Source organism: Emys orbicularis, chromosome 3 (assembly GCF_028017835.1).
Source record: "Emys orbicularis isolate rEmyOrb1 chromosome 3, rEmyOrb1.hap1, whole genome shotgun sequence".
Classification (NCBI taxonomy): Eukaryota; Metazoa; Chordata; order Testudines; family Emydidae; genus Emys; species Emys orbicularis.
Window position 1 is genome coordinate 152,381,869 of NC_088685.1, and position 25,644 is coordinate 152,407,512.

The 25,644-nt window shown below is 49.4% G+C and overlaps 1 protein-coding gene across 1 annotated transcript in view; it reads right to left on the reverse strand.

Annotated features, from left to right (window-relative positions):
- MDGA1 (MAM domain containing glycosylphosphatidylinositol anchor 1) overlaps window positions 1–25,644 on the reverse strand; it is a 192,345-nt gene that overhangs the window by 80,786 nt on the left and 85,915 nt on the right. The window contains exons 6-8 of the mRNA XM_065401807.1: window positions 22,070–22,339; window positions 21,287–21,616; window positions 15,273–15,566 (exon numbers count right to left, since the gene is read on the reverse strand). Of these exons, the coding sequence (XP_065257879.1) occupies window positions 15,273–15,566; window positions 21,287–21,616; window positions 22,070–22,339 (894 nt within the window). The remainder of the gene's footprint in view (window positions 1–15,272; window positions 15,567–21,286; window positions 21,617–22,069; window positions 22,340–25,644) is intronic.

Below are 25,644 nucleotides of genomic sequence, written 5' to 3' on the forward strand. Positions count from 1 at the left end.
AATTTGAGAGGCACAACTTTAGCCATAAGGAAGCCCAAATTTCTAATGGGTTTCCAACAAAATAGCAAATAGCTTCATTTGTGTGCACAAAATACTTTTCATGTGCACATGCAAAGTCAGTGGTGGGTGCCTAGGCACCAAACTAAAATACACAACTGCTTGTTTCTACATACAAATGCAGGTTTTGCATGCACAAACAAGTGCAAAGCAAAAAATGGGGCAAATCACTATTGGAGGCCTAACGAAAATTGGCCCCCGCGTGTCCCTGTATTTTCCTCAGGCCCAATTAGCTGTTGCTATTGTCTCATCTCTTCAAATTCTCCTTTATCCTGTCCCCAGCAAAACATCTTACATTGAGTGCCACTTCCTCTCCCGTCTTTGCCAAAGCCCCAGTCTCCCATTTCACAGCACAGCAAGTAATTGGCCAGGAGGCCATGTACTATGCATATGCTATGAACTATTAAGGAAATCCCAGCAGGACCATCACTTTTAAGCCCATTTATATTGCATTAAACTGCTATTAGCTACTATATTCTGGCTCGCAATTAGGATGGTAAAATGTCTCTTCACTATAAACACTAAGTAAGGAAATCCCTGATCAGTGCAAATGCCGTTTTCATTTATTGTCCCTTGAGCTAGCCCTCAGCCACTCTCTGGAACCAGCATTAGTTTTGGAATGACAGCCAACTCCTGCTATCAGTTGCGCCCAGAATACTTGGGCCCACATCTCAGCACATTTGCAATGGGTGAGATTTATGGAGCTCATTGGATCTGAAGCAGAAATAGGTTGCAGCAACCTTGGGCTACAGATGACTGGCTGGAATGGTCGTCAGAATCACTCACCACTGCCACTCCACATTCAGCCACACAGGTCACTGTGAAGCAATGCAAGATTTTCCCATTCCATTCTGAGCAGAGTTTTCAACCCTCCCTGACTACCCTCCCTCCCCGCACCCCAGGAGCTCAGAAGAGAAGAATCCAGGCTTAGAGACAGGATTCCACCCAGTCAGTTGCAATTAGAGGTTTCCTAGGTTTTCTAAGGTCGGTTGTGACCAGAGCTGTGTGAAAGACTCACAGTCAAGCCTGAAACCATATGAAATGCAATGGGTCTGCATAGGAACATAAGACTCAGGCCCTGTCTGTCAATCCCTGGACCCAGTGAGGGTTCTGTAGTGAACTCATGCAAGATATGCAGCCTCACTTGGGGCTCACCAAGTTACTTGCCAACTTTGTCTGATTTTTGGAGACCATTTAAACCCAAAAATCACAGCTAAAATTTGAGGATAGGAAGAAGAGAAGACTGTGCAGTGGGGAAGTGGGGGTAGGGGTGGACATTAGAATCCACGTGAGCAGAAACAGGAAAATGCCCAATCTCAGTGCAAAGAGAAAAGGCTGGCATTGACTGTGAGGAATTTCTGCCTCAATCAGAGATTGGCACACCCAGAAAAGTACAGATCAGAATATGAACAGTGTCTTCCTATAGGGAGCTTTAAAAGATGACCTTCCTAGAGAGCTGAGGTCCTAGCTTCCCCAGCACAACAGTCCTGGCACAGGTTGGGAGTGGAGAGAATACTGTACGTGTCAAGGAATCCCTGGATACTTCTGGAATTTACTTTGCATGGAAACATTTTCCCTTTGGGCAAATGGAATTGGTGCTGTTTCAAAGTTTGGGTCAGGAATGGTGGGGGCTGATTCGAATCCAGAAGCCCTCTCTGGATGCTTAGCTTCCTAGTAGGGTTTCTGTTCACACTGGGAGTGTCTCAGGGACGTCCCCTCTATATTAAATCCCCTCAAACCTCCTTCACCCCAAGAGTGGTATTATATTCTGCAGACTCCCATCAGCTGCTGGCTGGAGTCCTCCAGCAGGTTCTGGGGGAAACGGTTATGCTCCAGTGACAGCGTCCCTTCCTCTCATAGGACTCAGAAGGAAGTCATTCAAGTGTCCCTGAGCACAGCCTGCCCTAAGATACAGCCTGCAGCTGGGACAAGGACAAAGCTACAGATATACCCAAACTGGTGAACTCCAGCAACAAGCAGTTACCGCTCCTCCCTTAGGGAAATGCAGGTGTTCGGGCTGGCTGGGTTTCAGCTCTCAATGTCACAAAGTCCTGGTGCCCCTTCTTCCCTGGTTTAGCTCCTAAGGGCTTGGGTGGAGACTGATCTGCCACGCTCATCACGATTCACTAGTGATATCTGCACTGTGCCTGAGGCACTTGGGCAGAGCTTGATGGTTAGTATTGGGAGGGGACTTCTTTTGGAGACTCCCACATTTTCTTTTCATCTCCCCCAATGATCTCCTCTTCCTCTGCTCCCCCAACATTTCCTGAATTGTGGTGGCTGTTCCTCCAGATGGGAAGGCTCAGCGTGGCTCTCTCCAGGGCATTGAGAATTAGCTGGGGTGCATGCAGCATTCAGCAATGGAAAGACATGCACCCCTCTCCCCTGCCTTGCTCCCAGGCCTAGAGAATGAGGACCTAAGAGCAGGGCCGGCTCCAGGGTTTTTGCCGCCCCAAGCGGCGCAAAAAAAAAAAAGCCGCGATCGCAATCTGCGGCGGCAATTCGGCAGGAGGTCCTTTGCTCCAAGCGGGAGTGAGGGACAGTCCGCCGAATTGCCGCTGAATAGCTGGACGTGCCGCCCCTCTCCGGAGTGGCCGCCCCAAGCACCTGCTTGGCAAGCTGGTGCCTGGAGCCGGCCCTACCTAAGAGCAGCCTCCCAACGCTTTTCTCCAGCATCCCAGTGATGTTAGTGCTACAGATCAGAACACAGCACAGGAGATGGCCCGAGCCCAGACAGGCCCTGAGAACTGGGCAAAATGGTGGTTCCTTCCGTGGGGGAGCTCATCAGAGGGCTGGGTGTGTTACAAATGGGTTACGGAGCCTTTCCATCCTGGGAACATTCACATAGATTAGAGATGGGTGCCAGCTGTGTAGTTCCTAGTTAGACCAGAACTGAACATCCACGAACCTCAGGGGAGTTGATTTCAGATTCCAGTTTGGGGGCAAAGCTTCAGGGAGGATCCGGGGGCTTATTTTAACACAGCTGGCTCAGCCACAGCCAAGGGAAGAGAGCTACCGGAGCATGAATCCCAATAGGGCTATCTGACACGATGGAGTACTATTAGCATCATGGCAGCACCTAGAGACCTCCACCACGGGACGGCCCTGTTGTGCTAGGCACAGTATGAACAGAGAAAATGACAGTCACCGCCCCAACCCAATATCTGCAGGGTGCTCGCTCTCTCTCTCTCTTGTATGAAATTAGATCCTTTTTTGCTGGAGAGTCTGGCCAAAAATTAGGATCAAGGCAGTTTATAGAAAAGTGTATTTGTCCCCCTCTCCCTCTAACCGAGAAATAGATCAACAGATTTACACCAGTTCTCATCTGGAACCGAACAAATACAATCTCTCAGTGCCGGGAATTTATACACCAAGTTTCGCCTCAGTCCCTCATTACAACCACAAAGATATTTACGGGCTGAACAACAGTCTGCATAAGGGCTTGAATGAAAGCACTGGCAGGATGCTAGCCGAGGAGCAGCCATGTGTCCTATCCCAGGGACATTTCCCCCTGCCCCCTCCCCCCCCCGCTGGCATCCAGGTATAGATACAGGGCTGCCATCTGGTGTCTTGTACCCACCCCAACTAGGATATGTGGGCAGGGGCAGCACTAATCTACGCAGAGCCCTGACTTGGGTATCAGGAGCAACTAAGAAACTCCTTCCCTCACAGCCACCAATCAGCCGCTCAGCCAGGAACAGCAGTGACAGTCCCTTTAGCTCTCTGAGTATAATGTATCTGGTGCTAAGCTTGGAACATGCCAGCTTTGCCAACCTGCTTTCAGAGGCTCCCTCTCTCCACTGCTTGTGTGTGCCCCCTTTAGGCCATCTGGATACCCCTTTCCTCACCTTGCCCCATGTCCGGTGACCCCTGGCCATAGCACTGTCCAGACGAGCTTTGCTGGATTAATTTCAACAATATAAATAAAGCCAAGAGAGAGCTCACTGCACAAAGGAGGCTTCCCAAGAAAATTCCTGTTAATGGTAGGGTGCGTGAAGCTTTCCATGAAGCAACAAGCAGAGAAGAGAGAGACTGAAATGCCCCTCAGAGTTCTAATGATTACACACCAAAGAGAGACATAATTAAATAAGTCTAAATCTTCCCAGTTCTTATGCTGCAAAACTCAGAACAAACTGCCTCCAAAGACCAACCCCCTGGCACAGCTTAGCACAGCACTGAATGCCAGAGACTGGGAACTGGCTACTCTGGGGATCCTCTGGTTTAGACCTGTAAAGGCTATGACTGCAAACACCATAGATGCCAGGAACAGAGCTTCTTTCATTGCAGAACGGGCAACGGAGTGTGGAGCACAGTGTGCTGGACTAATGGAACACCCTCTCCAATGCCACGAGGCTGGCAGGAGGGTAAGGCTGACGATGCTTTATAGCCAGCAGGAGTTACATCCACATCAGTCACCCAACTCCCAGATTTGACACAATCCATTTCTAAAATGGAATCCAAAATGCCAATGGAGCAGCTGTCAAGATCTTGGTCACCTACACCACAGGGCTGCTGGAGAGTACACACCTTCCCTGAGTAGCATAAAAAACCCACGGTCACCTACGTTTTCATGGCTGTCACTATGCTTTGCACCATGGCCATCCGGAACACCACTGCAATAGCAGGGATGGAACTGAGCCCTACCCAGCGGGGCAAGCCACTACAACTAGAGCTAAAGGAGAATCTCTGTTAGCTACTAGCAACATACAGCCCATGGCACACAGCTGTGCAGTCCTAATTCTGTTCAGCAAAGGGCAGTGGTACATGCATGTGCACATGCACACACAGACTGGGCAGCATATTCCCAGGCACAGAAACTGGGTGTTGATCACAGCATGTTTAGTCAGAAGCATAGGGGATGAACATGGGGAGGTGTTCATCACAAAGTGGGACTGGATCACAGAATCAGACTTTACATCTGTCGTGACTAGCTGCCATTCTGATTAAAGAGTACCAGTCCAAGGGCATGCATGTGACCGTAATTAATTTTCTCCTTTGCACAAAGAAAGCCCCCTGGGGTTGCAAACACTTTGGAGGCGTATGAGGCAGGATTTCCTCAGGACTTTGAGGAAAGATCTCACTTCCCAGAACCTCGGCTGGTCTTTAATCATGTGGATGCTAAAAAAACACCACCCCCAGAGTTTTGGGCAGGGGTCGGGGCTCTCAGACCCTCTAGGGTCTCTCTCAGGAACAGTGAGCTCCACAGGATGTGGAGCAGGTACAGAAGAAGCCATCTTCTGATCCTCGTTAACTACATACACCCCACAGCTTCCGGTGGTATAAGTTATCTCGCTCAGGGTATGAAGAAGCCACCCCCCTGAGCGAGGTAAGTTACACCAACCTAAACACCAGTGTGGACAGCGCTACATCGGCGGGAGAGCTTCTCCCGCCAGCATAGCTACCGCCGCTCATGGGGGCTGTAGTTAAGTCGACAGGAGAGCTCTCTCCCATTGACTTAGTCTGCACTAGGAGCGCTAGAGTGGCATCAGTGCAGCTGCGCCACTGTAAGGTCTGTAGTGTAGCCCTAGCCCCATGAGAAAGGTCATCAGGAGAACTGCTTCACTGCAGCAGACTACAGACAAAGGGAATTAAAAGGACAATACAACAAATAAAACAACCCCAGGCTAAAATTCTTAGCAGGTGGTTCCAAACTCCAGCTCAGACAGCCAAATCTAGTAAGATGAAGAAGGCAGCCCTGAGTTGGAGATATAGGTCACCTCACCAGCAGTCATGCATCCCAGATCTGGGACATGGATTCATGCCTCTGCAACTAGCTGTACATCAACTATCACAAAAAGCTGTTGGAAGTTCTTGGGAGCCAACAGCCCAGTTCTAGCCAACCCCCAGGATAGGTTCCATGCCAGGAAGCCTTGAGAGCATTTTAATGGAGCAGTGAATAGCCAAGCTTGTGGTTTAGTGGAGGTAGGGCACCAGCAAAAAGCTCTGACATTGAGGGATGACTTCCACAGCTGATCGAAACAGAGTTTAATGCATTTCCATTTCCAGTTGTGTATATCCACTGATGCTTTTTTACTTATTTACTGTATTGCCCCCCTTCTTCCCCTTGTGCGCTTCTGTTAGCACCACAGATAACAGTCAAATTGATGCAGGCTATTACTTGCCTGATGTACAGCACTGCAAACTGCTTAGCAGGATTCCAAAGAGGGATGAAGCAACTGTGTGTCACCAGGAATAACATTTGCAGGTGTGTGAGCTAGAAGAGGAAAATTTATCTATGCTTACCTGAAAATTTCCTTTGAGTAATAAGATCCACAGACAGTTACAATGGGCACTTCAGCCTGCTTGCAGGTTGGGGGCAGAACCAGACCTACGTATCTTAGGTACTTAACTGGCCCCCTCTGTAATAGCTGTAGTATCTGGCCCCACTGTAGTAGCTGAGTGCCTCAAAAATCTCTAATGTATGTATCCTCACACCACCACTAGTGAGGCAGAGCAGAGCTATTTGGGAACTGAGGCACAGAGAAGCTAAATGACTTGCTTAAGGTCACTCTAAGTATGTTGCAGAACAGGGACTCAAACCTGGGTCTCCTAAATCCTAAGCTATTATTCTAACCACCAGCTAATCCTTCCTTTTAGTTGCTGGCACTAGGGAAATGCCCTGCCTCTCTTCTAGTTGAGATAACTTCTACCACCAGGCTAATTCAAATCTACTTTAAGTTACAGATTGGGTTTGACTTGGGTTGAGGGAAAGCAATGTCTCCTGCTGCAGAGCACGGTAAATTCTCCCCAACAACAAACAACCCATACCCTTAGATGTTACTTTCCATCTCTATTCTTGATGATCCACCTGTCTCCCAGATGGGCCAGATCTCTGGACCTTATTACTCAAAGAAAGGAAATTCTCAGGTAAGCATGGATAAATGTTTTTGTTCTCCCTCATACTAAGCTCCACAAATCCATTATAATGGGATTTTCATAGTGGTGTGCCTCTGGGGTGAGAAGCAGGATTATCCTTTAAATATTGACGTCCAAAACAAGGTAGATTATATATAAATAATGATTCCACCTTCCCCTGGGCACTAAGGCATGGAGAAGAACTCTGCCAAAAGAAAGGAAAAGGCATCAGCTAAGACTGGATGACCAATATGCAAACTGTGGTGAACTAATGGCCATCTAATAGGTTGCAATGCAGCAGACATGACTGCTCTGCCCTGAAACTGTCAGCATTCCTAAGGACTGGACTTCGATGCTTAACTACAGGAGAAGTATTTCTTAAATTTACTTCAGGAATGAATGCTGTGACAGCTGAGAGGACTACCAGCCTGAATTCAAAGTACAACTCTGAGGGGGGTTTTAGGAAAAACTCCCAACTTAGCAGCCTACTCTAGTGGATAGGAAGTACCAACACCTCCTGTAGGGGTTCCATCTGGGTAGTGCTGCATAGAGGTTCCAAGGCTGGTCTCTATGAGCACACAGGGTTGGGAATAAGGTGGATGCATTTAAGGGAGCATTTGCCAAGGGAGCATTTAATGGAGAGATTTGCACAAACTGTCCTCTCTTGGGCACGTTGAGAGCATTATACTACAGAGACTTGACCTTTTCGCTTGGACGCTATTATACACCCACAATAAAGCCCTCCTGGGCTATGGCCACACAAGGCTTTGCTTCACTGGTTTAACAATGGACGTTTCACCAGCCAGTAAAGTAAGTGCTATTTGTTGACTTCTTTTTAGTGGCCCATGAGACCAATAATCAGTTCATCCAAGTCTTCATTTTCAATCCTTCTTGCCTCCTTTCCTGCTGGGGTCAGGGGAGGGGCCAAGGCATCCTCCGCCCAGTCAGTGCTGCATCTTGCCCAGCAGAGCGCGCCTCTCTAGTTTAGCATGGCTCCTCTCCTGCCTGGGGAAGGGGAACCGAGGTGACCCCACCCAGGGTCATGGGCCATGGTAGGAAAACTGTGGCCTGCCCAGAAAGCAGGCCAAGCTCCCTAATGAGACAGTTGATAAAGGAGTGAAGCAGGAGACATAGCCCCTTCCCTTCTGGCTTTTCTCAGCTCGCTCCAGCCACTGCAGATGCCTCCAAGGGGAAGCGGAGCTGAGGGGACAATCCCTCCAAAAGGTAAATGCAGCCCTGGGACACAGTTGGGAATTAGACAGACACATTATTGAGCCAAACTGTTAGTCTAAACACTGGATATAAAGTTTGGCATTTCCCTCAGAAAAGTACTGCAACAGGGAGGCCTGGCTAAGCCACCAGCTGCTGTGAAGGCAGAAAAAAATGGAAGGAACTTCAGGAGATGGGGCGTTTCCCTGGTGCCAGAGACTGAGCGGTTTGGTTCTGCCCCCAAGCTGCAGGTAGGCTGAAGTACCCATTGTAACAGATCTGTGAACTTTAGCATGAAAAAGAATGACAATTTACAGTATAAGGGACAGTAGTTCTCATGCACAAGCCGTTGACCTGTGGGGTCCAGAAGGGAATCCCCAGACACATGGTCAGTTGTATTTTAGGGTGTGATGGGGCATCTGCCCACACTGGCATGCAAGGGAGGGCCCTAGGGGAGCTGCACAAGAAGCAACCAATAGTAGAAGGGCTGTGAGGAACAGCCAATCAGAGCTCAGCAGGCCATATAAGAAGAGCTGCAGGGCACAGCATGGTCAGTTGCTTCCTGGAACAGAAGGTGGGAGGACTGGGTGCATGGCAGGCAGAAGGAAGCTAGCATCCTGGACAGAGCAGTGTTGCTAGCAGGGACAAGGGGAGCTAGAGAAGAGCTCCTGGCTGACTGCTGGGATTTACAGGCTGAGGCCCTGAGGCAAGGGCGAAGAGGGTACTGGAGCCACAGGGAAGTGGCCAGACAATTGGCTGCAGTCGCCACTGGGGAATTGGCGGGACAGTTGGACTGCAACACTCGCCCCCGAAAGGGGGGAGCACAGATTGTGACCTGGCCGGAGGGCTGTGTTATGAAGAGGATGCTGCGGACCTTGGAGTGATGGGGGTCTGGGAGCAGAAGTGACAGCGGGTAAAGCATTACCAGGAATAGGCGTACCAACCTGCACAGCTAATCGTCAAGACAACCAGCAGGAGGCACCAGCATGGTAAGTGAAGCCCCATCACATAGGGCAATATATCTTGCTCTGAAGTGCCAAGTGTAGGCCACCCCCAAGGGCAGTTGAATTAGATGGACAACTGATCTTATCCAGTGTATTAGCAGGATACATTCTGGAACAGATGTTCTGGTGTCGTGTGGCACATGGGTGGAAACTGGAATACGTGGATTCCGATTGTGACAGAGCTGTCCTACATCTTACAAACTAGGCTTGGCTTTCAGGACCAGAAAAATCTTTCGGGCTGACATATTATTGTCCTGGCATGATACTGCACCCAGGATCTAACATCATACAGTTTGCTTTGTTACATCTTGGTGCAACACCACAATGCAAATATCTAACAAAATGTCATGTCAGCGTGATAAGACAACTCTCTCAAAGTACAATCATTTCAAAGAGGTTAGAACTTAAATCAACCTCTGCCATTTTTGGTAACTGTAAAGACTCTTTGTCTTGCTTTTAGGATACTTAAAATCCAGAGGGGTCAAATAGTTTTCATGATTAGTTATGTTATTGCTGGCTTTGAGATGCATGGTCAAGGCCAGATCCCATTTAGTGCTACTCTCTGTTTGAGATGGCCCAAACCACACTTTGGATTCCAAGCACCGCTGAACTTTGCAGAGGTACTAACCCAGGCCCACAATCTGCAGATCAGCCCCATCTCTATCTGAACCTGGTTGTCTGTCCCTAATTTTAATATGCATCTATGACATATGCTGTGCTTAACTGTGCTTCTTCTGAAAGTGACTACCTAGCCTTGAAACAAGCCTGCTAAACAGTTTTATATTTATTATAATAGTAATAATACTTGGTCCTTCTATAGCCCCTTTTATTTAAGAATCTTAAAGTGCTTTGTGGCATTAACTCTCACCTGGTGAGGTAGGTCACTTTCATCCTCTTTTCAAAGAGATGTGAAGTGACTTAGTCACACCAAGCTGTGACCTGAACCCTGGGAGTCTTGACTCTCCTACTCCCTTGCTCTCACCACTACACCATATTTCCTCATCCTAGCCTTAGAGATGAAAGCCAGAAAGCACTCTTGTAAACCTGTTATTCCACCAGAGCTGCAGAGTCCAGGAAACAGACTGTGTGGCCTGTCACAGAGCTGCCCTTAGCCAATTCCAGCATGTAACATGAAAGGAGAGCCACTTTTCCCACTTTCACAATATATAAATAATAAAAGGAATCAAAACACCACTTTTTTGGCAGCTGATTGGTTTGTTCCCATCTCTTTTTCTCTCTCCCATATTGCAGCACTGCTAGCAAAGCTCATTTCTGGGCTGTTTGTCACAATACAGAACTATATGGGTAAAAAAAAAAAAGAAGAAAAAAGAAACAGAGAAACAGGTTCTGACATCTAATCAGATCTGCCGTATTGATTTTGCAACTTTAGCTTTAGAACAAATCAGCAAAACAACCACATTATCACCCACAATTCACTCTCCCCTGTGTAAGCTGGTTCAAAAGGAGCTCACACAAACACCCCCCCCCCCCACCTGAGTGGATTCTCAGATGGAAGGAGCAGGCTGGGGGGGGAAGCATGCTCATCATAGAGGCTTCAGAAGCCACACGATTCCCATTTCCGACAAGATTAGAATTCCAGAGCAAGCCACAAAACTAATGAGCTGCCCGTACTGGAGAACAGCATTTCAATTAACCAGAGCAAGCCCCTGCTGGGGCACCCGGCTCTTTCCACAAAAAGGGAGCTGGATAAACAGATGGGTTGTTTGTTTAGCCGGGGGGGCAGGGGTGACTCTAGGCCTTGCTCTACTTTCCAGTTGCTGAGGTTTGTTTTTAGTGAATTTCATGCTGGTAAAAGGAGCCAGATGGACAGCACCGGAGATTGAAGTCCACTGCTTAGGCACAAAATGGACAGGCAAGCAGTGGCATTACAAACTTCTGCCATGCTGCTCTGTCTTGGAGGAACCAAGCTGTATGTGGGAATGGTGAGTTCAGTCCCTGTGACCCTTTCAGTATTTGACCAAGACTGCAGTCTTGAAGAAGTGGAGGGGGTTAATTTCTAGGATCATGCATGGCTTCCAGTGGAATTCAGGCCAAACCAGAATCCAAACAAAATTCAGTGTTGCTTGTCCTTAGGTGGAGGTGATGGGAGATGCTAACAGCAAGAAACTGAATGTGAGTGTCTGCTCAGCTTCGTCCAGGTTATCAGAGTAGGTTTTATCCGTTCTTTAGCAGTGACAGAGGGAGGATAGGGGAAGATGGGGGTGGCGTTTAATGAATTACTCTGTGCTACGCATTTAGGCACCTTAGTCACAGCCCATGGATGGTGCAGGCTAGTGCAAATTAATATTCTCTCCACCAATCCCATGCTTGCCACATCCTCAAGAGGACTTCACAGAAGTTCAGTACTGAATCTTTCCTGATGAGACTAGCTCTGTGGTCAGAGTTACCACCCTGGCCTCAGCCCTCCACCCCACTCAATATTTATTCAGAACAGTCTTCAATTTAATCTGGGAAGTGAAAGGAGCTAGGCTTGGATTCTCCTTATCTGAATTCCACCCAATGCAGCACTTGACTGACTGAAGATACTATTACTAGTATCTGAAGATACTGAAGATACTATTACTATATACTCTGTACTATTACTAGCACAGATTATCCCAGACCCCTACCTGCTCCACACATCAGAACATCGCCAATACCTTCTAAACACTCCAGCCTGGGATATGAATAGCCTCATTCTTAAGCCGAGGGAGGTATCACTGAGCAACAAGGCATCCAAATAGAATGGCATGACATGGGCACCAGCAAGGATGGCAGTACAGAGCAACATCCCTATTACCACTCAGTGGTCTCCTGCTGCCTGTTTATGTGTATGTGTGTGTGTATATATTATAGGTGGGGTTGTAGCACGGCCCATTATCAAGATTACCTGAATTTTCTTATTTTCAGTTACTTGCAACTTTGCCAAACTTTAACCATCTAAGCTGAAATTTTCCATACCAGTGCCCTGCCTCAGGCTGATTTTGGGGGGGAAATTCCAGCCAAAATGGATCTGCCACATCCAAGAACCAGGCTTGGAATAATACATTGTTTTGCCCATGTTAAGTTCTGGCAACCTTTCTTTGAGAAGCTTTAGCACCCCCTGTGCTTTGGAGTGGGGACTTAAAAAGGCCATCCCCTGCCAAATTTGATCAAAGATGTGCCTTCCACTGTCCCCATGAAAATCTGCCCAAATTTGGCCAAGATATAAGCCTGGGTGGGGGGAGAGGTCACAATCTGCACATGCTCAGTAAAGACAGAGTTTTGGCAGCTAAATTTCCTGAAGATTCCATCTGTGCCATGCATGTTCATTGCAGGTCTGAGTAGGACTTTTCCTGCAGTTGCAGCTCTGGGCAGCTGTGGGCCATACCAGGTCCAGGCACCTGAACAAAGAGAGCAGGGAGCCTCTATCTCATCTGCTCTCAGTGGTCCCCCTGCTAGGCCCAGGCAGTCTGGAGGAGCAAACTGCCCGATTCAAATGCAGAGTAAACAAGAGCTGGATCTGGGAGGGCAGGGGGAGAACATTAGGACAAGAAGACAGGGTGGGGATGGAATTGGGGACTGGAGACTGGTGCAGGCAAGAGAGGAAATTGGAAGATGAGATAGGGGAGACTGGTATTGGCTGGGCAAGGGGACTGGGAGCCAGGAGGTTGGGGAAAACAGATACTGGCTGAGGAACCAGGATGTGGGAGGGACTGGCTAAGCATGGAGACTGGAGAATCAGTAGGGTTGAAAGGAAGAATTAAAGGGTGAGGCATACAGATCTGACAAGGTTCTAAGGTTTCGGGGGAGAACTGGGACTGGCTGGGCAAGGAGACAGGGATGAGGGGTGGAGATTGGAACTGGCTAGGTGAGGAGAATGGGGACTGGGACAAGGAGCCGGGGGTGGAAGAGACAGGACTGGTGCAGAAATCGATTGAATGGGATGGAGCAGAAGAGTGTCATGCTTGGAGGGAATGGGGGAAGAGGACTCGGTGTTCACTAGATCACACTCCCTTCCACAGCCTAGAATGGAACTCAAGATTCTGGAGTCTCACCATTCCTCTGCTGTCAACAAATATCTGTGAAACCCTCTGGCAATGTTTCCCATCCTCCTCTAGTGCTGGACCACAGAGAGGATGACAACCTACTACTACTATCAGTTACTCTATTAGCTTATGTGGTGAAGACCTATATGGTGGATCTAAAGGTTAAAACCCTGTTGATGACCCATGTGGGTGTCAATATGATGCCACACGATGGAATTTCCTTTTTTTTTTTTTTTTTGGAAGGTTGCTCTTTTAAAAGCTAGGAAATTACACACACACACACACAAAACGATGTTAAAAGAACAGTATTAAGGTCGCAAAGGCAAGCATTCAAAATTTGAAAATGCCAGAATTAAGGCTGCCTGTGCAAGCTTAATTTGACCCTCTTGTCCACATGGGTTATGATACAGTCTTTAATTACATGACCACATACTATTTTTTCCACAGGACCCCTGCCTCATTCAGTGTGCAGAACGGACAGTGCTCACTTCATGAGCATCTATTCAATGTTTTGTTTTCTCCTCATTGTTCAGTGTGTGATCCCAGACCTTATTTCCTGCACACTATTCAAACCCTGCTCTGAAGACAAATTTCCTCATTGGTTTTCCTATGGGGCTCATCACTTCATAGATATTAATAAATTTATTTTCACAACACCCCTGTGAGGCAAGTGGGTGGCATGATCCCCATTTTAGAGACAGGGAACTGGGTCAGCGAGATTAAGGGCAAAAGTATTCACTAATTTGGGATGCCCAATTTGAGACGCCTAGGACCTGATTTTTAAGAGTACGCAGGGCCGGCTCCAGGCACCAGCCCACCAAGCTTGTGCTTGGGGCGGCACCTGGAGGGGGGCGGCGCGGCGCTCCGGCCGCCGGGGAGAGCGGGGCCACTGCCGGGCTCGCCGCCCTCCCCCCGGCGCTCTGGCCGCCCTCCGCCCCGGCGCCCTCCCCGCGGCGCTCTGGCCCCTGTGCTCTGGCCGCCGGGGGGGAGAGCGGAGCCCCGGCCGGGGCTCGCCGCCCTCCTCCCAGGGCTCCGGCCGCCCTCCCCCCCGGCTCCCTCCCCCCGGCGCTCTGGCCGCCGGGGGGAGAGTGGAGCCCCGGCCGGGGCTCGCCGCCCTTCCCCCGGGGCTCCGGCCGCCCTCCCCCCCCCAGCGGGGGGGGGGGGCAGAGGCTTTTTTGCCTGGGGCGGCAAAAAAGCCAGAGCCGGCCCTGAGAGTACGTAGCACTATATAGCAGTTTATATGTTCAAATCACAGTTCCCATTGACTTCAGTTGCAGCTGTGTGTGTTCAGCACTTCTGCAAACTAGACCATAAGATGTCAAGTCAGGCACCTGGAAAATGAGGAACAAGCCATTAGTGACCACCTCTGAAAAGTCTGGTTTAAGTGACTTGACTAGCATCACATAGTAACCCTGTGGCAGAGCCAGGGATAGAATCTAGTTCTCCAGGGCAGCATTCAACTGTCTTAACCATGAGACCGTCCTTTCTCTTCCTGCAGTCCCCTGCCTCATTCACTATGCACTTTTCAACTTCTGCACCAAAGGAGGCAGGGGTCCTACCTACAACCATTTCCTTCATTACACAACCCTGATTGATCCCCAGAGCAGGTCCATCCTGAATGGGGCAGGAGGGGTCCTACAGAAAAAATATGTGATCATGTAATTAAAGACTGTATCATAATGCAGATGTACAAGAGGGCTGAATCAAGGTTGAACAGGCAACCTTAATTCTGGCATTTCCTAGCTTCTGAGTGCTTGTCTTTGCAACCCCAATAATGTTTTTTTAATGTAATTTTTGTGGGGGTAACATATATGCACATACACACACATACACAGAGGCAACTGCTACACGAACAAGTGAGGTGACCCAACCAACAGCGGATCAACAGGCCCCCATGGTTGGCTGGAATACGTTGTTGGTTGGCTGGCATGTCTGCTCGTGTGTGGACGTCAGGTAAATAAACCCTTCGAAGTCCACCAGATGAAACTCTCAATCCAAAAAAGAGACGTCAACCCTATTTGAAAGCAGCGCCATAAGCATCACCTGCCCAGACTTTAGCAAGGTACCAGTGCATGCTGGCACAGAGGTAGGAGCTACAGAATCATGCTGTTATACTCACACTGTACGTTGAGCTGTACCAGGGCTTCCCGGGGTCTGATGTTAAAGCCATTGTACCTGGCTGTCTGACACTTATAGGTCCCGCTCATTTCTCGGCTAACGCTCTCCAGGCGCAACTTCCCATCGTAAGTCTCCACTGTCATGGCACCTGAGGGCATGGGGGCCTCTTTGTCTACCCGGGACCAGATGATGGGCGGCTTGGGCTTCCCTCGAACCTCGCACTGCAGCTCGGCCCTGGAGCCCTCCCGAACGGTGATGGTGGACTGGCCCTTGGGGACACTGATGGTTGGAGGCACTAAAAAGAAGATGATAAAAAGGGACTGTTTGTTTGTCAAGTAACATCCTTCCAGCAGAGCACGAGGGAAACCTTTGAAGGATGGTTGCACTTGTGAGGAAGGATGTCATACTGGCAGCCCTCCAATCAAGAATGGCAGTGGTAGTGCCAGAGCAAAGCTCCCCACACTCTGCCCCAGCCAATGTCAGCCACCCCATGGAGGTTCCACCTCTAGGTGGAGAGGAGTGTTTCATCCCCATGGCCTCTGAGTGTGCCAGCACCAACAAAAAGTGCCAGTTGTGACGGGACACCTCAACTCACTTCACGTACATCAGTGAACTATTGTCAAACAGGTTTCAGAGTAGCAGCCGTGTTAGTCTGTATCCGCAAAAATAACAGGAGTACTTGTGGCACCTTAGAGACTAACAAATTTATTAGAGCATAAGCTTTCGTGGGCTACAACCCACTTCTTCATATGCATCCGAAGAAGTGGGTTGTAGCCCACGAAAGCTTATGCTCTAATAAATTTGTTAGTCTCTAAGGTGCCACAAGTACTCCTGTTATTATTGTCAAACACTTTCAGTCACTATCAGCCTAAACCCGGCTAGAACTGATGATCTAGAGGTGAAAGACTCCACATCCTAGTCTCAATCTTGTTAGCCATTTAATTCCCCAACTGTAGCCCAGAAGCGAGAGGCCAAATCCAATCTCCTTACATGGGCTAGATTGGAGACAGTGGCCTATAGGCGCATGCTTCATATATTCCACTCCCAGCCTCCATAGACATCCAGGAGGAAGGACCTTTGTCAATTTCTAAACCACAGACACAAGTTAGATTTGTTAAATACCTTCACTTATTCTACGCTAGAATTCACTGTGAATCCTCGCCAAGATGTGCAAAAAAAACTATCTCAGAGAAGTACAACTCAGTGTAGCTATCGCTGGTTCACCCAGAGGAGAGGCAACTCCCAGCTGAGACCAGCTCAGTACAGCCCCTACAGGCCCATGCAAGTGACAGCAAACCCAGTAGAACTGCTGCCTAGTTCTCATTAGAACAGTGGTGGGCTAACTACGGCCTGGGGGCCACATCAGGCCCTCCAGACATATTAATCTGGCCCTTGAGCTCCCACCAGGGAATGGGGTCTGGGGCTTGTTCCGCTCCAGCTGGGGAGCGGGGTAAGGGTCTTGCCCCACTCCGCATGGCTCCTGGAAGAAGCGGCATGTCCCCCCTCCGGCTCCTACGCGTAGGGGCAGACAGAGGGCTCCACATGCTGCTCCTGCAGCTCCCATTGGCTGGGAACCACAAACAATGGGAGCTGCAGGGCTGGTACCTGTGAACAGGGCAGCGCACGGAGCCACCTGGCCGTACCTCTGCATAGGAGCCGGAGGGGGGACATGCTGCTGTTTCTGGGAGCTGCTTGAGGTAAGTGCCGCCCGGAGCCTGCCCCCCTGAGCCCCTCCCACGCCCCAACCCCCTACCCCAGCCCCGATCCCCCTCCTGCCCTCTGAACCCCTGGGTCCCAGCCTGGATTACCCTCCTGCACCCCCAAACCCTCATTGTCAGCCCCACCTAAGAGCCCGCACCCCCAGCCAGAGCCCTCCCGCCCTTCAACCCCCAATTTCATGAGCATTCATGGCCTGCCATACAATTTCCATACCCAGATGTGGCCCTCGGGCCAAAAAGTTTGCCTACCCCTGGTTTAGAACCTGAGCTACAATAATGTACAGAACTTGCACAAAGCAAATCCAGTTCCTGGACAGGGGACCTTACTGATTGGGAAAAAATGGTGCTTCTGCTCTAGATATAACCATTTTTGCCAAAAATGGAGATTCAGTCGACCAGAACATTTCAGGAATCTGTGTAAAATTTGCCGTTTTGTTTTGAAAACAAAATATTTGGAGTCATTTTGAATTTTACTTTCATTTTAATAAAAAAAGTTAAACCCCTAAACATTTACTGTGACTCCAAATTATCTATTTTGACTTTTATGATTTTCTGAAAAATTCAAAAAGTGTTTGTTTTTGGTGGACCTAAAATAAACATTGGGTATTTTTGAGTCGGGGGTGGGGTTCAGCCACCAAACTAAAAACTCAGGTTACTCACACAGTCCTAGTGAGACCCGCTCCAGTGTTGAGCCACTATTGTCAGCCAAAGTTCATAAGGAGCCTAAGAGAGACGTCTACACTGCGATAAACCTGTGGCACGGAGTCTCAGAGCCTGTGTCCAGGTGGTTGGACACGCAGGGCTTGGGCTGCGGGGCTAAAAATTGAAGTGTAGGTGTTCAGACTTAGGCTGCGGCCCAGTCCCTGAGACTCTGCGAGGGAGATGGGTCTCAGAGCCCAGGCTCCAGCCCAAGCCTGAATGTCTAACACTGAAATTTTATAGCCCCGCAATCCAAGCCCAGGTCAGGTGACTAGGGCCAGCCATAGCTGTGCTGCGGGTCTTTTATCGCAGTGTAGACATACCCTAAGATCTCCAGTTGATATGAACATGGAGTTGACTTGGACGGGACTCTTTGTTCATGCTCCAGGCTCCACCAAGAACCCACCCAGATGTAGATGGTTTTCGCAGGAACATCTATCATAATGTTGACATTGCAAGTCTCATCATTAGGTTTCAGAGTTAACATCCCATTGAGACAAATGTGACGGTTCTCACCTCTCAGAAAGCTCTTGTTTCAGGCTGTCTCTCTGCAACTGGCACTGCATTGGGATGACGTTTGAACTGATACTTTCACAAACGGAAGGGCTAGATATTTTTTCTTTTTAAATGAAAGCTTAAAATTCCAGGGGCCACCTCAATCCAAACTGGCCACTATTCATTCAATTTACCCTCTGCCCATGAGAGAGAGTGTGCTGGGATTATTTTCACACACATACAACACATAACTGCATTAAGAGCATATTTAAGATGGCTCTGGCCTCAGTCTCCTTTGGTAGCGACCTCTCTATGCAACAGAGAAGTCGAGTTTTCAATTTACAGGTCCCCTGTGGACTGTGGAATCTCATCAGATGCTCTCCTGTTTGGTGTGAAGAGAGCGCTGCCCCCCCTTTCTCCCCCCCCCCCCGCCAGTCAGCACCGCCAGCAGACGCTCACCTGGCGAGAGGCAATTTTCACCACAGGGAAAAACTGCAAATTGTATTTGGAGATTTTTTTAATTAAAGCTATCTCTTCCGAGCCTCCCACTGGAGACGGCCATCTCAGCGAATGGGGGGCTGTTTTGCTGGGTGGCAGCAGATGGCCAGGGAATGCAGAGTAGTTTCCACCTTGCTGCTTCAATACCATGGCTCTGGGGAAAAACTCAACAGGTTCAAACCAAACACAAAGGGTGGGGTCTTTATTGCTCCTTAAATGCACACAGAGGGCCAGATGCCCCACTATGGACAAACACCCCCCGTTACCCATTGTGTGTGAGGGGATTCAGCCTGAAGGGAGGCAGGTGATGGTGCTGCTGCCTGCCCTCACTTGGGGTTCTGGCTGGAGACAGCAGCTTTAATTTCACTGGCTCCAGAGGAACCCAGCTGGCAGTGACCCTCGATGGGATGCTCCAAACTGCCACATTACTCAATCAGCCTCAGCATGCTCTCTTCCCAGCCAACCCCCTATGTCCTGTGCTGGCCCTATCAGCTCCTGCTGGTGGAAGGGGGGTTGTAGCAACTTTGGGCCACCACAGCCACCTCCTTGTAGATTTTTTAACTCCTGAGCCCTGTACCTACATTTGGGCCAGCAAATATTGTCCAGCCCTTGTAGTGGGGACAGAATCTGTGATCATACAGACCTTTGCCATCTTACTCCTACGACCTTATATCTATTACATTCTATTAGCTATTGGGATTTTTTTTTTTTTTTTTTTTGGAGAAGTATGCACTAAACTCCATTGCTACAGCCAGATCTGGCTTACATTCCCAGCTCTGCCACTGACTCACCATGGGATTTGGGGCAAGTCATGTCATTTTGTGCCTCAGTTTCCCCAATGGTAAAAAGGGGAGGAGCAGCATTCCCCTGCCTTCCAGGGCTGTTAGGAGTATGAATTAATTAATTTATTTTTTGCTGAAAAGCCAGTACACAGTAAGTGATCAGTATTCCATTATCACAAAAGCATCGGGGGACATTCCCTTTGGAGCAGATTGCTACAGATTTTTGCCGAGAGTAGGGAGGTTGTCAGAAAAACAAGAGCCAATTCCAACACTTTCTGCTAAGGGCACAGACAGGACAGGAAATCAGATTGGTCATGGAGAGCACTGGGGCCGGCCAAAGCTGGTTAACATCACTATGAATAAGGAAAGTTTCTGAAGCAGTTTGTAAAATCAGGACAGATTCTGCAGCCAGTTGACTTCCCTCAGGCTCGCCCACCATTTAGCTACAAGTAGGTGCAGCTTTGCTCTCAGTCACACCTGAGCAATCCCAGGGAAGGCAGTGGGACTGCATGGGCATATCTGAGGCCTGGTCTACACTACCCGCCGGAATCGGCGGGTAGAAATCGACCTCTCGGGGATCGATTTATCGCGTCCCGTCAGGACACGACAATCGATCCCCGAATCGATGCTCTTACTCCACCAGCGAAGGTGGGGGTAAGAGCCGTCGACGGGAAGCCGCGGAGGTCGATTTTGCCGCCGTCCTCACAGCGGGGTAAGTCGGCTGCGATACGTCTAATTCAGCTACGCTATTCGCGTAGCTGAATTTGCGTATCTTAAATCGACCCCCCCCCTGTAGTGTAGATGTAGCCTCAGAACAGAATCTGACCTGATGTTTTGCTAGCACAACAGAAAGAGTCTTGATCTGTATGTTCCAGCTCTACAGAAATGACTCAGATTTGGGGCTCCCACTGAAGCAAATAAGAGAGTTTTGCCATTGACTCTACTGGGAGAAGGATGGGGCCCTTTATGAAGGGAAAAGAGGGCGAGATTTATAGTGTCTGGGCTCCTGCAGAAAGTATTCAAGAGGTGTCCTGAGGATTAGAATTAGGACACTAAACATTAAAGCTGTTCATGGAATGAGGGTTTATGAGAGACACCACACAGCTCCCACCGTACACTGCCATGGACACAAGCCAGGTCCTGCCATCTCAGTCTCTGGAAAAATATCAGAGGGAGTGTCTCTTTTAAGCCACACCAAAGAAGTGAAAGAACACTACCTCCTTCCCCACAACCACCAGCCTTGGAACATTTGGTAAAATCCCATTCCCTCGCTGTTCCTTCATGATAAGCCCTTAGCCAGGGCTTCTTCAAACCCTTCTTCTTCAACCTTCCGAGGTTGGCTTGGGCTGCAATCTGGGCCTTCCCAATCCGTAATCAGACATCCTCAGTCATGTTGTGCCTCAGGTCACTAGAAGCCTGAAACTAACCCATTAAGACTCCATATTAAAGGAAGGAAATAGCTACTTTAGAACCCACCTATCCCAGCTGGGTCACTGGCCACTCACGAGACATGCCCACAGCATCCAGCCCAGCACACACTGGCTCCCACATAAAATGTGGCATGCTGGGCCTGCTCTCTTTGGTTTAGTCCAACCTCCTCATCAGGCACATGAGAGGGATCGTCTCAGGATACTACAAGGCACGCAGCATAGCTGTCATCCTACGCGGAAGGAACAAGAGCTCTTACACTTGAAGTCAAGGCTCATTTGAGGGCCTTCAAGAGCTCAGGCTGGAAAGAATATGTTGGTTTCGTGATTTTAATCCATACTCCGCCCCCTGACCCAACTCCCTCAAAGCCCCAGGCCTCCACAGTGGAGGCTCACCTGTTTCTGAAGAGATGTTCACCTCAACACTGAGGTCGGGGATGGGAGCCCCCTGGAAGGACGCAATGCACAGATATGTGCCATAATCACTGAAGCGCAGGTCAATGATCTCCAGGCTGCTGGTCACTGGTGGGAGCTCGGGGTCGTTCCTGGAAATGAGCAGTCGGTCCGAGACCCTGGCCGGTTTCCCATTCTTGTACCAGAAGTAGACGACCTTCTCCTGGGGGACGGCATCCACATGGCACGAGAGCTTCAGGTCCTGCCCTAGTTGGATGCTCTCACTCTCTTTGATCACGTCAGGGGTGATCTGGAAGGTGACGTTCTTCATGGCTGGGATGAACACAGGTGCAAAGCCAGTTAGTGAAGACAAAATGCCCTGTGCCCAATGGGGATACCCGTGTGAGACATCTACCCTTTGCCCGATGGGAGGCAATGGCTCCACACACTCTGGGTCAAGGGATCCCCCAGCCCTATGCCCAAATGAGATCCCCATGTGAGGCAATGGCCCCACGCCCCCAAGGCCTGCTGTGGTGCTACATGTCAGGATCAGGAAGCATCTGCAGAGCTGTGGAAGAACAGGACTGGAATAACTGTGGGTGCTGTGAGTCAGGAGTGAGGTGCATCAGCAAAGCTGTAGGTGTGGAAGCTTACACAGCACCTTCTCCAGTCAGTGCTACCAGTCCCTTGCTGGAGTAGCACATTTACCCCCTATTTAAATGAACAATGATGTGCGCTGGGAACCCAGAGTCTCGCCCTAAAAGCGCATGCAGTGGAGGGACGTACATCGCACCAGCAGATTCACTGTCTTCTTAGCTGGGTTCCCCACATTGTTGATGGCCGTGCAATTGTAGTAGCCTGAATCTTCCATGCGGATCCCCCAGATGGTGAGGTTACCCTCTTGAATAAGGCTGTTGTGAGGCATAGGGCTGGGTGAGTGAGACCAGATCACCTCAGGCAGTGGGTCGCCACCTGTCAGGGAGCACTGCATAGTGACATTATCTCCTGGGTTCACCACCAGGGTCTCATTGACAGACAGCTTCAGAGCAGGTGGGGCTGGAAGAGAAAAATGGGAACACTAGTGAGCTCTGAGGAGACTCACACCAGCCTGGGCTTCGTTCAATTCTATCTGAATGGAGAGACTCTCAGTTTGTTCTTGGGAAAGAGCGGGTCAGGCTGGGCGAGTGTGGGCTGGCCACGAGTTCATTAAAAACATGATGTGTGTGAATCTAGGGCCCCATCAACACTGCGTCTCTAACCAAGGCAGGGGACCTGGCCACAACAGGGTTAAAAGGCATACCGTAGACAGGACCTCACGGAGACCCAAAACTGAGGACACATCTAGACTGCAGCTGGTGTAGACATATCCGAGCTAGCTTGAATCTAGCTAGCTCATGGTCCCAGAGCAGCAAAACTGAAGCAGTGCATGCTTCAGCATGGGCTAGCTTCATGAATAATTACCCAGGGTTCCAGGTGGACTGAAGCACGCACTGCTGCAGCTTCCCTGCTCCAGGACTGAGCTAGTGAGATTAACAACTTGCTTGGGTATGTCTACATGAGCTGCAATGACACCTTGTGATTGCAGCATAAACCCTGAACAGTCCAAGCTTTAGGAGCATGGTTAGGTCCCATCTACACTGAACATTGTAACAGCATGTTAACTAGGTGCTCTGGCTCTGTTATAGATGTAGGGCCCAATATTCCACTCCAAATCAGAACAGTAGGATTTTACACCCATTTTGCATAAGTACGACTGGCAACACAGAAGCAGTGGGGAATCTGGCCCTAAAGCTTGTTGGTTTTTGCTCCCAGTTCAAGTAACTGTGGCTGCAGATGGACATTACCAGCCAAGATGACAGAGAAATGGGGAACCAATGCCGAGTTTATTTTCACAATAACAATATCAAAATCCCCTGCACGCAGGTTAATTTATATTGCTCTTTCTGTATCAGTTCCCCCTGACTTTAAATGGGGCCTGCAGACGCCGAGATGGAATAAAAGCTCAGTTACTTGCATTGTGGCTCCTATCTAAGCCTCTGCATACCCCCTGCTGAAAATGTTGTGTAAGTCACTGCAAATATCTCTCTGCCTCCTACAGAAACAGCACACAGGAGACTGAGTGGAAGGAGTGGTGGTGGGGAAAGATATGAAAATAAGAGATTCATTGAAATAGGTCATATTAACTTGCTACCAGCTCACCATGGCTTGGGCTCAATGACTCAGGGCCCGATCCAAAGCCCACTGAAGCCAAAAGAAAGATTTCTATAGACTTTAGTGGGCTTTGGATCAATCTCTAGGCACTTAAGTGGAAAATACAGACAATTATTTCCATACTGTACCAAAAGCAGATGTCCCTTTCACATGTAACAAGTTACCAAATACAGTAGTCACCCTTCTGTTCAAACCAGAGATACTGGCATAACCCCTCCAAGCCTCAGGTGTTAAAGGGACACACAAACGCTGAATGGCATACACATCCATGCCTGTTCTTACAGAGGCTGTGTCTTAACTAGATGAAGGTTTGGGTTAGTTAACACATGCCAGCTAAGCCTAACCTCACCCTTTTTCAAAATCTAGCTAAAGGTGTTACCCCGCATGTAGACTAGTCAAAGCATTGAAGTTAGGTCAGGCTGAGCTAGCACGCTAGATGCCAAACCTGCTTAAATCGCTTGGATGCCAGGACGCATTCTCTGCTCCTCTCCAGCAATGCACCTCCACCAGTAGTGCAGCAGGGCTCAACCAAGGTATTGGCACCTCCAATACCATCACAAGGGTGTCCTTAATTTAACACACAAACTTAGAGACCCCCAAGTTCAGGTGCTGCTCTGAACTTTCTCTTAATCTTTCATCTCTGCATAACAGAGCCAGAAATCTCATGAGAAAGGGCTCTCAGCTCATGAGATTTCTGGCACTCCATGCATTCAGTCTGGTAGGAATATCAAGAGAACCAGCCAAACACGGAAGTGCAGAAGTGCATGGAAAGAGGGTTCTTCTTTCCTCCCACACTGGGTCACTCAGTGCAACTTTAAACAGCTGCAAGATTTCAGAAGCCACTTTGCCCTGCTGGGGACCAGTTCAGGGCAGTGCGGAGTGCAGCTCAGTTTAAAAACAGAAGAATCCAGAAGGGAGTAATGGGTCCCGCCAGTGGCAGAGAAGGGCAAAGGGCCTCCTCCAAGTCAAGAGGCCCAGCTCGGGGGGGAGGAGGAGGGGGAGAGAAGAGAACTACCTTGCAATCTTCCACAAGCCAAAACCTAAAGCTAGAGAGACGGTGGCAAAGAGGGCTACAGGGCCGCCACAGCCACATAGAGAGGTGAGGAATGGCTAAAGAAAGAGAGGGAGACTTCCCAATCCCCATGGTGGTTTGGGTTTGGATTCAGCTCTCATCAGACCAGTTCACCCCTCCACAGTTATCAGCCTGAGAAGGAGCTTTGGAGCACGTCTGTATTAAGGACATATCCCAAACAACCCACATCATGAGACTCCACTCCATTTCGTAGAGCAGACTCCTGGTATGGACAGAACTTCCCTTGAGGCAAGCACTCTACCTTCCTTCTGACTGCTATGGCCCTGCTGGCTCAGCCCCAGGGGATGGAAGAACAGAACTTGTCCGGATCATGAGTTCCCAAACTGTGGTACATGTGCCACTGGTGGTACAGGAGCTTGTTGAAAGTGGTATGCTGTAAAAGAGTGGTCTTGTCCCCTTTAAAGGGGAGTGGGGCCCAGGACCAGCCAAGCCCTGTTTCATGATATGGCCCCTTTAAGGAAGCAAGTATTCAAGGCAGCAGCAGAATAGGGGCAGGTGTTAAGGAAGCAGCTTAAAGGTTAGGTGACTCCCAGGAGTAGTAGAGGGCAGATAACCTGGATAGAAGAATTGCAGGGGAACTCTGAGTTAAGAAAGAGGCTCACCAGAGTGAGAGCCAGAAGGGAGATTGGTGGACTGGGAAAGCCTGCCTAAATCAGAACCCAGCCCTAAGAAGGAGGGCTGCGGGGAGGCCTGAAGCAAGGGGAAGAAGTGTGTGAGTCCAAGGACCAAGGGAGGCTCTGTGGAGTGAGGCTGGAATCTGGATTCTGGTGGGCTAGAGAAGCCTGCTTGAACCATGGCACAGCCCCATGAAGGAAGGCTGTGTAGTTCCTTACATAGAGGGCAAGAGTTGGGTCCAGGGACCAGATCAGGAGGAAATCTGTGTGAAAGGTCCTTCAGAGAGGCCTAGGGCTGCAGTGAGACTGGTTCAGCGGGAACTGGAGGGGAGCTGGGAACCCCAAGCATTGGAACAAGAGTGAATTGGAGCTGAAGCTGCCTGGCGTCCAGGCGAGGATCAGGGACCTATTGTCAATAGAAGATGACATCTTTGTGTTATGTT